The 14,460-nt window shown below is 41.1% G+C and overlaps 2 protein-coding genes across 3 annotated transcripts in view; one reads left to right on the top strand and one right to left on the bottom strand.

Moving 5' to 3' along the window:
• PDIA3 (protein disulfide isomerase family A, member 3) overlaps positions 1–4,378 on the bottom strand; it is a 28,297-nt gene extending 23,919 nt beyond the window's left edge. Inside the window, exons 1-2 of one of the 2 annotated variants that reach the window (XM_006882961.1) lie at positions 4,154–4,353; positions 4,065–4,078 (exon numbers count right to left, since the gene is read on the bottom strand). In XM_006882961.1, the coding sequence (XP_006883023.1) occupies positions 4,065–4,078; positions 4,154–4,231 (92 nt within the window). In that variant the 5' untranslated portion in view covers positions 4,232–4,353. Of the gene's footprint in view, positions 1–4,064 lie in introns of both variants that reach the window. The other variant, XM_006882960.1, reaches the window with a different exon arrangement.
• Positions 4,379–5,626: 1,248 nt separating this feature from the next.
• Positions 5,627–14,460, top strand: part of CATSPER2 (cation channel, sperm associated 2) — a 34,812-nt gene continuing 25,978 nt past the window's right edge. Inside the window, exons 1-3 of the mRNA XM_006883205.1 lie at positions 5,627–5,771; positions 7,392–7,565; positions 7,733–7,801. Coding sequence (XP_006883267.1) covers positions 5,627–5,771; positions 7,392–7,565; positions 7,733–7,801 — 388 coding nt within the window. The remainder of the gene's footprint in view (positions 5,772–7,391; positions 7,566–7,732; positions 7,802–14,460) is intronic.

The following is a 14,460-nucleotide window of genomic DNA, read 5'->3' on the forward strand; positions in this document are numbered from 1 at the left end:
AGAGACAGTGCGATTGGCACAGGACAGAGCGGAGTTTAGGGCTGTTGTACATAGGGTCGCTATGAGTCGCAGGCGACTCAACGGCACATAACAACAACACTGAGTTGAGAATGACCCAGTGACCCTATGAACAACAGATCCTGTGCCATCCACACAATATGACATTCTTGAGCCCATTGCTATAGTCACTGTGCCAATCCACTTGGTTGAGGGACCTTCTCCTTTGCTATTCCTCTACCTTTCCAAGCATGATTCCCCTTTCCAAAGCACAGTAATAGAAAATAGTTACTTGGCCAGTGGCTCCTAACTCTAGATACTTACGGTGATCAAATTAATGCACACAAAAGAGGACCTGTTTAACAAGTACCAATGTAGCTGCAGGACACTCTGTTTTTCTATAATTTCCACTGGGAATGGAAATCAAGATTTAATTACACAGATCCATCAAGATTACGTACTATTCTGACTAGGGACACAACAAAAGATCCCACGTAGAATGGAAGAAAAGTATAGAACAAAACACAAATTGCTTAAAAAAACCCTATCTAGGAGACCAATAGAGAGATTAGAACAATTCTTAAACAATTACCTTAAGATAGATTCTCTTTGAAGCTGTTTCTGGAGGGCATCTCTGAGCCAAATAATAGACTGGCTTACAATAACTAATATTTTATAATGTACTCCTTTAAACAACTGTGAGGCCAAATAGTTATTATTTACCCAAAAGCAAAGAGAAAGGGAGAAGGAATCTAGATCAACACTGAAAAAGAACAAATCAGGACTGAAGTAACAAAGATGCTGACACATTGTAAATACTGTAAACATATGGCACTGAATAATCAGTATTAAAGGTTACCAAAGGAAAATCATTCTGGGCAAACTTTCACCTATCCTATCCTGTTATTATGTTTAAGTTATTTAAACATAATTTTAAAATATTAATCACTATTGCCTTCACTCACTCTTGGATAATATTATGCTGTTCTTAGATGCTGTCGAATCAACTTTGACTCATAGTTGAGGCATCCCTGGATCTGAACCTTGCCCTACTCTGTGCCATCTTCATCTCTGCTATACTTGAGCCCCCTGTTACAGTCAATATGTCAATCCATCTTGTTTAGGGTCTTTCGCTCCACCTTCCCAAGCATGATGTCATCTTCCAAGGACTGGCCTCTCTGAACATGACCAAAACATGTTGAGAAGAGTAATATTAGAGCACATATAATTTCTCTATCTTAAGGACACAGGAACACCGATTTGGCAAGTGTGATAAAACATCACTAGGTGCCAACAGCAAGGAAGGAGAAAAATTAGTTTGTTGCCTGGGGGAAAAAAAACCCCACATCTTTTGAGTAAAACCTTGATGTTGGCAGGTGGGGGTAAGGAATCAATGGGAGGTAAGGTGACAGAGATTCCAAGTTAAAGAATTAGAATACATAAAACAAATTATTAAATATTTAATTTTATACTATTTAATATTTTCCCAGTGAGCTCTGCTGATCTGCTGTTTGCCATTGAGTTGGAACAGACTCACAGCTGACCTTCCAGTATGTTTTCAAGGCAATTAATAACACAGGAGGAGACTGCCCATTCTTCTCCCATGGAGTAGCCAGTAGATTTGAAACACATGCCTTCAGGACTTACATAGCTTCTTACCTCCAGGCCAGGTGTGGGAGGTGATAAAAATATGTGAAGGCACGTCACAGCTGACCCTTCAACAGGGTTTTAAAGACAGTAAATCACACCGAAAGTGAAAGCCCATCTTTCTTCTGGGGAGCAGCTGGTGGATTTGAACAGCCTTTGGGTTGTCAACACACTCCTTACCACTAAGCCACCAGGTCTCCTTACTGCTCTCCCATTTGGCTCTACATAGGTCTCTATGGTTCTGGTGTCCTAGTGTTAAGAAATTCCAGTTTGAATGTGCCAGCTGCTTCATTGGAGAAAGATGGGCAATCTCTTCTCCAGCAATTACATGCCTCTGAAAACCCACTGGAGGAACAGCTGAGTTGGTTCTGACTCAAAGGTACATAATATAACAATCTTTTTCCAAACTCTTGAAAACATTGTACAGCACATATTTACATCAGTGTTTTACAGAGCAAGAACAAATCTACTACAACACTAAGGAGTAAAAAGGTGTTTCTAACTGTTAAAATCATCAAATGTGAACAATTATTTTAAAAGAAGTTAGCAAAAAATGTTATGAAATTATCACAAACATATAAATAAATTTCAAAAAATTTCAGATACTCATTCTTATGAAACACAGATGATTAATTCTATACTGGAAATGCTTAGCTATAGAATCAAATGCAAAGGAATCTTTCACTTTCACTTCTGAAATGAAAGGGGTGAGGGAAAGGCAAAAAAAGAATCCTTAATTCTTCCTAACTGGTACTCCTTATATATGTGCAAAGGGATGTAAAACAAAACCATCACCAGGTTGATTCTGACTCAAAGTGATCCTATAGGGCAGAGCAGAAATGACCCACTGGGATTATCAAAGCAATAAATCTTCACAGAAACTACCTAACTTTTCCCTGTATAGCTGGCAGTAGGTCTAGCCATCAACCTTTCAATTAGCAGCTGACTTTTAATTACTCTACCACCAAGGCTCCTTACAAAGGGATAAGGACTTTATCAAAGGCAACTTCCTTGATTCCAAACATGCAGAAGACTGCTCTTTTGGGCCTTCAAGGTAGAGGATGCTTCTATCCTCTAAGCCAATTAAAATCAGACACGAGAGCAGAGACTCACCCAACTGTTGGGATAATTTGGTGCATGATGGGATATGCAGTTTTCAGGGAAGTACATCAATTTAAAGTAGGAAAACACACCTTCAGCTGAAGAAAATACAAACCTGCTTCCAACTAACAGTTCTCCAGCAACTCACTTCAGGCTAACCTTTGCCACTTTTCAGTTGCTACAATTCCTAAAGGCATTTTCATTACAGAAGCACTTCCTAGCCCTCAAAAAAAGTTAACAGTATGGTTATAGAATTAAGAAATTGTGTTTAAGAAAATTACATGAGTTCCACAGAAGTATAAAAAAAATTTAAATCTGTAATCTGTACTGCTAATACTTGAATACCTTGCACAAAATCTAAAAGAATTTGAAAACAAAATTTGTTGCTTCCAGCACATCCTTCAGATTCAGATAGTCTTCACTACAGGGATTCCATTGTATTTCTCAAATCAGCTGAACCCCTGAGGAATCGGAGGCAAGCCAGAAGCAAGTCAAAGTTATATATTAATGATTTGGGGTTGAAAGGGAACCAAAAGTTCAGTCTGGTTAACTCTTTCAGAGTCCTATTTGTACTATTCTCCCTCCCAGGACGGATACTTTAAGTTCTTCTAAGAAATTTACATACTTTTCAATCAAGTTACGCTGAAGTGGATTATTTCTCCATTTGAAGCTACTTTCTCATTGTAGCCTTTCTGGTATTTTTCAGATATCCTCAAAGTGACCATTTAGGCAGATCCAGCTACTCACTCTCGTTCAACTACTCTTTGTCTCTGCTGGTAATGAGAAATAAGCGTGTAACAGTGGATATCACGAGATGGACAAAATAGTTGTCTGCTTTAGAAAAACACAAGACCATTCTCTAGCCACTGAGTAACCTTGGCGTGGGGCAATAAGAAAGAAAATACCGTGGGGGCCCGGGGTTCAGCTCTACGATAAATGTTCTCTTCGATTTTAAGGCCTCAGGATGCCTTTTTGGAGCAGTGGAGACGGTTAACCCTGACTCAGCCAGTAACTGTAAAGACACATATCGCAAGGGGGGGGGGGGGAATGGTTAAACCCTCTGCAAATAGGAAGTGCCGCAGGAATAACAGGGTAGGGATGTGGCCCTTCGTGAGCGGGCCTTCGGGTTTTCCTTCTTGGGTCTCACTCCCAAGCGATAAGCACGCCTTCCAGGCTCTCCACGAGGCAGCTCCGGCTCCGCGGCGTGAGAAGCTGGAGCTGGGCCCAGCCAGAATGGTGAACGCTAGGCCCCACCGTTTTCGGTGCCTTCGCCCGCAGGCTCAGCCCAGCCTCCCCCAGCCCCGGCACACTGGTCTCACCAAGGGGCGAAGAACTCGACAAGCATGAGGCCCGCTGAGCCAGTGTCGGCGACGCGACTCTCGAAGTTGTCGTCGGTGAGTTCCAATACATCGGAGGCAGAGGCGAGGCGGGCCGCGGCAAAGAGCAGCGCCACGACCTGGAACGGCGCTAGGTAGTGGAGGCGCATGGCGGCCAGGTGAGGTGGGGGCGGCCAGGAGGGTCGGGGCTCAGAGGGGATTAGCGAAGTCGAGCCGGCGACCGCACACCCTCCGCCGGCGCTCGCAGTCTAGCCCAGGCGGACCTGCAGCCGGAGGTCCCAACCCCCCAGCCCGGCTCGGGCCGCAGTGTGGCACCGGCCGATTGGCTGCGCGGCGCTTGCGTCGAGCGGGCGGGACCAGCTGGTAACCGCTGAGTGGTCGGAGCGCGGGGCGGGGCCGGCGCGAAGAGCGGCGGGGCCGGCGGGGCCGGGCGGAGGACTGCCCGGAACAGGGCAGGGGGCAAGGGGGACCCCGAGTGAGGCGGGCTGGGACTGGGAACCCGGCTCCGGCGGGCGGGGGGCTAACCTCGACCTTTACTGGTTTGGGCGCAGCTGAGCTCAGGAGACGCCAGAGTTAAGTCAGAGCTGAGTGGGCGGAAGGTAGCCTGGGCGGAGGTGAGGCCCAGACCTGAGAATTACGGAGAATAGGAGCTGCTCCCGGAGTTGGATGGACACACTGAGGACGGAAAACATTTTCAAAATGTTACTCTTTTATTCAGACTGTTGTATAGTGACCATTTCCCCTTAACTTGATTTTTCTCTGTTGTCAGGTTTAAACCCTCACACTCTCCCACCTCATCTATCTCATGTTCGGGTGGGGCTCCTAATTCCTCTTTGTCCAGCTTTGGGGGGCTGCTGCTTTTTTAGTTAAAAATGCCGACACACACACACACACACACACACACACACACACACACACACGCCGTTACACATGTGAAGATGCTGACCACTTGGCTGATCATGCAATCTCTCTCATGACTCCTATTTGCTTTAAAAAAAAAAACAACCCCACACCCTCCCTTCAGTCTGGGTATAATGTGTCTTCCCAATTGTTCGTAATGTCTAAATATGGGAGCCCTGGTGGTTCGACGGTTCAGCACTCAGCGGCTAACTGAAGAGTTAGCATTTCATATCCAAACAGCGGCTCTGCAGGAGAAAGACCTAACATTGTGTCTGTCCTTCAAGACTAAACCAAACCAAAGTCCGGTTGCCATGAACGCCTACCTTAGTTAGCAGACGAACTCTAACCACTGTATTTCCATCTCTCTTCTTCTTAGGACAGCGGAGAAAACTGTGGGACAGTTCTCTGTTATATGGGATCACTGTCAGGAAATCTCATATTTGACACCTATTAAGGAAATCTCATAAATGACGCCTAACAAGATCTTTTAAGGGCAAAGGAGGAAGGAGGAAAAAGTTGTAGTCGTTGGTGCAACTCTCTTATTTTTGGTTTTGGGTGGAGTTTTTTTGTCTTGGGGCTGGGGTAGTGTGTGCATACGCAACTAAGACTTAAATGACACTTGATTCTCCATTTTCTCAACAGACATGGCAGCTTTTTATCCACCAGGGCATACGCAGTTGCCCCGAGCAGATGCCATTCGTTCACGTCTTGTTGATACCTTCTCTCTCATTGAGCATTTGCAAGGCTTGACCCAAGCTGTCCCACGGCACACTATCCGGGAGTTATTTGGTTAGCAGCCTGTTTCATCACAAAGCTAAATACTTGTATCTAAACAGTCTATAAAGTCTAGGAATCAGAAAGGTACAATTAAGGATGGGAAATTCAGGGAGAATGGTTTGGAAGTTATACTAAAGTTGGTAATGCAAGGTCTATTAATAATACTATTTTAACCCAATAGATAAAATTCCTGCCACTTCCTTTTAGGTATATACTATGGCTACTAGCCTTGGCTGACTTGGGGGGAAAAAATTCTACCAAAGCCATCAGAAAGTGTTGAACTTGTTGCCTTTATTCTCAAATCTAAGCAATATTGATCATAACAATACATTAACCTAAGAAGATTCTTGTCACACTCTGCTCTTTTGAGTTGACCCTCCCCTGGGTTTCTGAGGCTGTAAATTGTACAGAAGATTGCCCATCTGTCTTCCTCAGAACAAATGAAGATGGATTCAAACCACCTAGGAAGTCTATTAACTGATCAGTATTCCTGCTCCCAGAATCTCTGAATGCAGCAAATGGATGACATGATCTGCTGCTAACCAAAAAGTTGAAATCCTTCTAACGGCATCTCAAAAGAAAGGCTCATAATTAATTTTCCTTGTTGAAATTTTCCCCTCAAAATCACTTGTTGAAAATCATGTAGAATTAGAGAATATTTCTGCATATGTGTTTACATGTGCTGCAAATATATCTGTGACAATAGTAGAGCATAAAGGAGGCAAAGTTATGAAAGCATTTTAGGAATAACCAAACACCTTGAAAGAATGAGTCACTTGGCCTCAGGAGCATTTTGGGTGGGGGGCTCAGGACCATAGACTTGAGGACATCAGTTTTAATTGATACAACATAGTCCACAAAGAAAATCTACATCTGACTACAATCTTAGAACTTAACAAGCAGCCATCTAAAGTTCAACTATTATTTTCTCTCCTCTTCTGGAGCAAAGGAGAATGAAGAAAATCAAAGGTACATGGAAATAGTAAAAAAGACTAGTGGATACTCAAATTTCAGCTTCTACAATCCTGAGCTCCAAAGAACTAGGTGATGCCTGGCTACCACTACTAACTACTTTGACATGGATCACCTTAGAAAATTGTGAATAGCATGAGATAAAAATCTAGAACTCAATAAATTTTCAAAAACCAGGCTAATTGGTTAGATAGAGACTAAAGGAATACCTGAGTCTATGGGCTTCAGCTACTCTTCCACTCACTCAAGCTCATTATTCAGAGAAACAGTAGTCAGAGCTATAACATAATAACATGAGAGAAGTACTTCCTTTAGAACAATCAACTAGAGATTATAAAGGCTGCATTTGTTCAAGGACATATTTCAGAAGCCAGAAAGGGATGGGAAGATGGGAGGAATATAAATAGAAAAAATGAGAGACGTGGGATGAGTGATGTTACATGATGGGAATTGCAAACGGATTTGCTCTGTAAGCTATCACCCAAATCATAGTAAAAAACCCCAAACTCTGTGAAACACAGTTCTACTCTGACACATGTCAGGTTGCCATGAGCCAGCATTCACTAAAAGACATTTTTCTTTAATCCTGCCTTCAACCCTTCCTACTCTTTATAGTCCGCAAAGAAGTAGCTATATATTTACCTATTGTCCCTTTTGTAGATCCTTCCCGTCAGAAGAAACTTTTGCTGGGAGATCAAAATCAGCTAGTGCGCTTCTCCATAAAGCCTCATCATGTAGAACGGATTACACATGCCCGGAGACTGATGAGCAGACTTCATGTGCGCTGCAGCCAGAGGCCACCTCTTTCTTTGTGGGCTGGATGGGTCCTTGAACGTATCCTTACCCCATGGCTTTACTTGTCTCTCTTATCATCTGCCTAATTGACTGACTTTCTCTTTCCCAGACAATTTTATTCTCATTCTCATTGCTTCTATTAACTTTATTTCAACTGTATAAATCAGAGATGATTATATTCTGTATGTTTCCTTAAAATGAAACAGATCCTCTTTTCACAAACTTTATTATCTTCCTTATCTTTTTTAATACAATTGTATTGATGGTTGAAATAGGTAAGGACTGACATTGAAAGAGGCAGTGGGTGGGCGTGGATTTTTTTCCACAGTGGATCATTTTACATTTTAAAATGTCATTTGAATTGTGATAGGGACAACATGTTAAGTCCTTTGGGTAGAATTCATAAAACTGCTAAGACCTTGAAACATTTGAAGAGCTTTTGAGAGTATAATAGATGTAAGATAGTCTAGATATTTAAGTGTATAATATATAGCATTGGTATAGTTGATGATTTCATTTTACTTGGATCCATGATCAGCTTTCTTGATACTAGCAGTTAAGAAATCAAAAGATGGGTTGCATTGAGGAAAGATGTCAAGGACCTCTCTCCAAGCTGCTGAGGAGTGATATTATTTTAAAGACTGAGGGGTAACTGACGCAAGCCATGGCCTTTTCAATTACTTCCTCTACATCTGGAAGTGGGACAATGAATAAGGATGACAGAAGAATGATGCCTTTGTGTCTTAGTGTTGGAGAAGAGTACTGAATATCCCATGGACTGCCAAAAGAAGAAACAAATATGTCTTTGATAAAGGCCAACCAGCATCTTTGCTCCTTACAAACAAAGATGATGAAACTTTGTTTCACATTCTTTGGACAGGTTATTAGAAGTGGCCAGTCCTTGGAGAAGGACATAATGCTTAGACAGGAAAAGAAAGGAAGATCCTCAAGATGTATTGACACAATGTTTGTAGCAAAGGGCTTAAGTATATCAGGGATGGTAATGAAGGACATAATGCTTAGAAAAGAAAAGAAAGGAAGATCCTCAAGATGTATTGACACAATGTTTGTAGCAAAGGGCTTAAGTATATCAGGGATGGTAATGAAGGACATAATGCTTAGAAAAGAAAAGAAAGGAAGATCCTCAAGATGTATTGACACGATGTTTGTAGCAAAGGGTTTAAGTATATCAGGGATGCTAATGATGGCACATGAAAGGACAAGCAAGGTTCAGATACATTGTTCAGAGTTGTTATGAATAGAGTTGAATTAATGGCACCTAACAGCAACATACTAAATCCACAAGGAGATAGAGATGGGAAAACCAATCGTTTTTTTATTTATTTTGTCAGCTAATGTTTACTTGAATTAACCTTTTCATCTAATATATTTTAGCAAGTGTGTTTTGAATGATTACCAGGTTATTTGAGTAAAAAAGCTCACAAAATAATTGGAAGAAAGTTATTTTTTTGAGTCAGTTCTGACTCGTAGAAACTCTATGTATAGTAGAATGAAACTCCATCCTCAAAGTTTAAGCCCATTGTGAGGGGTCACTATGTCAGTTCATCTGACTGAAGGTATTCTGTATTTCCTTTTTTTCACTGACTATTCTACTATTTTAAAAGATTTTGTTTTTGTTGCTCTCTCTGAGAATAAATGTTGTTAAGTGCCTTCGAATCATAGGTGACTCATAGCGACCTATGAACAAAAGACCTGGACACTTCTATAACATTCATCGTTTCTCCATGTTCGTAGAGTTTCTGGAAGCAAGCCATTTCGGAAGTGGATATCACTCCTGCTTCCAAGCTTGTTTTAATCAGGAAGTTCCACCAAACACTGTCCACCATGGGTAACCATTAACACATTTCACAGTGTTTAGCATCGCAGCAACCATGAGTTACCTCTGTACAGCAAATGGACAGAGCAGTGCTATACCACTTAGAAAAATGTTTGACAAGAGACAATTAAAACCAGACCTAAGGGCTGCAGATTAAAATAATCTCACACCCATCAGTGAGTCAACATTGCACCCTAATCCTCACCAGAACCAGCAAACAATCCTCTGTAGAATCCGGCTCCTGCAGACAACTTCCAAACTGGATCCCAGCCCCCTCTGGGAATAAATAAACAATATAAATCAGTTCTATTTTCTAAATGTAGAATTAATTGACATTGATTACATTCTTTGTTTCAAATATTCTCACTCAGCTTTTCGAAACTGTTCATCTTTCATTGACATAAACATAAAAATCTTTGTAATTTCTATTGCCAATTTGATCCCATATGTTGTAGTTCTCGCTAGGTGTCGTCCAGTCAACTATAGCCTGTAGCAACCCTATGAACAACAGATCTGAACCCTGTCTTATCCAATGCCATCCTTATACTTCCTCCCATATTAGAGTTCATTGCAGCAGTCACCATTTCAAGGTCGTCCTCTCCTCTAAACATCAAGTTCCACTCCAAGGACTGGTCCTTCATTGCAACATGCCTAAAGTATGTCGGAGGAAGCTTCAAAATCCTTTCTATCAAAGAGCAGCCTGGTTATACCCTCTCTAGGACAAACCTGTTTGTTCTCCTAGCAGTCTGTGGTATATACAATACTCTTCTCCTGCACCACAACTCAAAGGCACCGATTCTTCTTCTGTCATCCTTAGTCATTGTCCAGCTTTCTGATGCATAACAAGTAATTTCTAAGACTATGGCCCAGATCAAGCCTAGATCAACCTTGGTTTCCAGACTGGAATCATTGCTCGTCAGTACTCTGGAGAAGTCCCTGACAGCAGACTTTCCCAATGCAATTAGTCTTTTGATTTCCTGGCTGCTGGTACCAAGAGTGTTAACTGTGGAGCTAAGCAAGCTGAAACTGTTAACAATCTCAATCTCTTCACCATCTAGCCTGATGCTGCTAATTAGCCCAGTAGTGAGAATCTTTGTTTTCTTAATGGTGAGCTTCAATTGATATTGAAGGCTGTAGTCCTTGACCTGCAGCAAATGCAACTGTCACTCAAATTTATGTACCAACAACTAGGGCCAAAAGGGAGGAAATAGATGACTACTACCAACTATTGCAATTGGAAATTGATCAAACATGAAACCAAGATACATTATAGTAATAAAGAGTGACTGGAATGCAAAAGTTATGAACAAGGAAGAAGGATCAGTAGTCGGAAAACATGGACTTGGTGAGAGAAATGAGGCTGGTGACAAAATGATAGAATTCTATACAATCAGTGATTTATTGCAAATACCTTTTAAAAGAAACAAATTGGTGACTATACACATGGACCTCACCTGACGGTATGCACAGGAATCGGATTGATGACATCTGTGGAAAGAATTGCTAAAGAAGCGCAATATGAGCTGTGAAAACTAGTCCAGGTGTTGACTGTGGATCAGATCAACAACTACTTGTATGCAAATTCAAATTGAAGCTAAAGAAAATCAATCTAATCGCAAGAACCAAAGTTTGACCTTGAGTCTGTCCTGAATTTAAAGACTATCTCAGAAACAGCTTTGAGGCCTTGAATACTAATGAGCGAAGACCAGATGAGCTGTGGGAGGATATCAAGAATATCGTCCATGAAGAATGCAAATGGTCATTACAAAGATGGAGGAAGAAGAAAAAACCAGAATGGATGTCAGAAGAGACTGTGAATATTACACTAGAGCACCAAGACGCCAAAGCAGAGGGAAGAAATCAAGATACAGAGAATATGGCCTGGATCAGGTACACCTAGTTTCCAGACTGACATCATTGATCTCCAGGACTTCTGAGAAGTCTCTGACAGTAAATATCCCCAGTGCAATTTGTCTTTTAATTTCCTGGCTGCCGGTACCAAGAATGTTGATTGTGGAGCCAAGCACACTAATGCTATTAACAATCTCAATCTCTTCACCATCTATCATGATGCTGCCAATTGGCACTGGTGAAAATATCTGTTTTCTTGATGTCAAGTTTCAATCCATATTGAAGGCTGCAGCAAGCACTTCAAGTCCTCAGTTTCAGCAGGCAGGGTTGTGTCTTCTGCATAATTTAGGTTGTTGATGAGTCTTCCTCCATTCCTGATGCAATATTCTTCAAAGTCCAGACTCTCAAATGGTTTGTTCCACAAATAGATTGAAAAGGTATGGAGATAAGGTACATCCTTGGCATACACTTTTTTCTTATTTTGAACCATGCAGTGTTTCCTTGCTCTGTTCTGATGACTGTCTCCTGGTCCAAGTATAGGTTTTGGTATAGGTTTTGCATGAGTACAGTCAAGTGCTCTAGGATGCCCATTCTTCTCAAGGTTAGCCAGAACTTGTTGTGATACACACAGTCAAATGCCTTTTCACAGTCAATGAAATAAAGATAGACATTTCTCTGGTATTCTTTGCTTTCAGCCAAGATCCATCTGACATTGGCAATAATGTCTCTAGTGCCATGGCCTCTTCTAAACCCAGCTTGTATTTCTGGTAGTTCTCTGTCAATGCACTTTTCCAGTCATTTCTGGATATTCACCAGGACTTTGTTTGCAGGTGATAGTAGTGATATTGTTGGATAATTTCCACACTCTGTTGAGTCACCCTTTTTTAGGAATGGTAATAAATATGGATCTCTTTCAGTCAGTTGGCCTGGTAGTTGTCCTTCAAATTTCATGGCACAACCTGGTGAGCAGCATCTGTTTGTTGAAATATGTCAATTGGTATTCCATCAATTCTTGGGGCCTTGTTTTTTGCCTATGCCTTCAGAGCAGCTTGAACCTCCTCCCTCACCACCACTGCCTCTTGATCGTATGTTGTTTCATTAAATTCTTCTGTGTCAGCCAGTTCTTTTTGGTACCATGATTCTAATGTACTCCTTCCATCATCTTTTAATATTTCCTGAGTAAGTCAATATTCTGCCCATAGCATCCTTAACTATTGCAACTCAAGGCTTAAATTTGTTTTTCAGTTGCTTCAGCTTAAATACCATGCTAGTTCGGTCATCTTCATTTTCTGACTCCAGTTCTTTTCATATTTTTTTATAATATTTTGCTTTGTCTTCCTGAGCTGCCCTTTGAAATGCTTTGGATTCTCTATGCTCCAGTGCAATATTCAGTCTCTTCTCACATCCATTTCTGTCTTGTCTTTCTCGTCTATCTTTGCAATGACCTTTTGCATTTTTCATGGGTGATATTCTTCCCCTCCCTTGTATATGTAGATTTTTTATTATTATTGTGAACCATAGAGTCAGAATTGGTCAGAGCTGACCCTCTAGAGGGTTTTCAGAGACAGGTAATCACATGGGAGGAAATTACCCATCCTTTTCCCATGGAACAGGCTGTGGATTCGAACCATGTGTCTTTTGGATGGCAGCGCAGCTTCTTGCCACTAGGCCACCAGAGCTCCTTCATGGATGATATTCTTGATATCCTCCCATGGCTCATCTGGTCTTCATTCATTAGTTTCAAGGCCTCAAATCTGTTCCTGAGGTGGTTTTTAAATTCAAGGGATAGATTCAAGGTGAAATTTGGTTCCTGTTGGTTTAATTTATCCCTCTTTAGCTTTAGTTTGAGCGTGCATGTGAGTACCACCTGGCCTAGTTTTTTAACAGCTGATAATGAGCTTCTCCATCAATTCTTTCCACAGATGTAATCAAACATGCAACCAAGATGCATTAATAATAGCAGGTGACTGGAATGCAATAGTTAGGAACAGCAAAGAAGGATCAGTAGACAGAATATATACATGGATTTAATGACAGAAATGAAGCTGGAGATAGAATGATAGAATTTTATAAAATCAATGATTTATTCACTGCAATTACCTTTTATAATAAACATGAATGGTGACTATACACATAAGATTTTATCTGACGGTATGCATAGGAATCAGATCAATTATACCTGTGGAAAGACTCGTACAGAATTTTAAAATTCTGTTCTATATTTTCCCTCTTTTGATCAGGATTCTTCTATAAAATCTTTGAATAAAATGTTTAGTAATTGTATCCAAGCACCATCTGGTTCTTCCAGTCTTACAGAAAAGAAAGCCAGGGGGCGAGGGGATTGCATAACAGAGTTTTACTTTTCAAGAAGAAGAATGAATTGGGGATACAATGAATGAATGGAAACCCTCTGTAAACTTTTATTAAAAATAATAAAAAAAGGAAGCCATGTTCATCAAGACATTAACCACACATTTTATCTCTTTTTTCTATTCCTGATTTGTCTTCCCCCTTAATCTAGGTGAATAGAACCCTTTCTTTTTTCCTTGAATAACTGCTTGCCGAATTTTAAGACCCCAGATATTTCACTGAATTGTCTCATGAAACCATTACCCTAAACCAAAATACTAAATCCTATGAGGTGTTTGGTTGTGTATGTTGTTGTTAGGTGCTGTTGAATTAACTAAGACTCACAGCAACATGCTGAATAACTGATATGAACCTTGTCCCATCCTGCACTAGCCTCATGATCTTTGATATGTAGAGCCCACTTTTACAGTCATCATGCTAGTCCATCTTGTTGGAGATCTTCCTCTATTTCTCTGACCTTCCACATCCCCAGGCATGATGCCTTTTTCCAAGGACTGGCACCCCCTGACAACATGTCCAAAGTACGTGAGACAGAGTTTTACCTGCCTCTTAGCAATCATTATTCCATGAGGTATTCACTACTTCTTTCCAACATCAAAAGTCAAAGGCAAGGAGCGAAAATGGTGGAGTGAGGTGCAGCCTGCTGAACCGGCCTTGGAGCCGGAGGGGTCCGGCCAGCCCTGGGGTGTCAGTTGCGTTTAATGGATTATGTAGCTTCCTTAACACAAGAAGAACATTTTCCTTGACATTTAGGTGCTTTTCTATTTTCTTCATCTGAAAAAGAAAACAAAATTCTGAACTCAGGACTTGACAAGCATTTCTGTGTTGTCTCCTGTATCAGGTACTCCTGCTGCTTTTATCCAGCCACATTACCTT

Source organism: Elephantulus edwardii, unplaced genomic scaffold, assembly GCF_000299155.1.
Source record: "Elephantulus edwardii isolate Elephantulus edwardi_28Jun2011 unplaced genomic scaffold, EleEdw1.0 scaffold00026, whole genome shotgun sequence".
Lineage (NCBI taxonomy): Eukaryota > Metazoa > Chordata > Mammalia > Macroscelidea > Macroscelididae > Elephantulus > Elephantulus edwardii.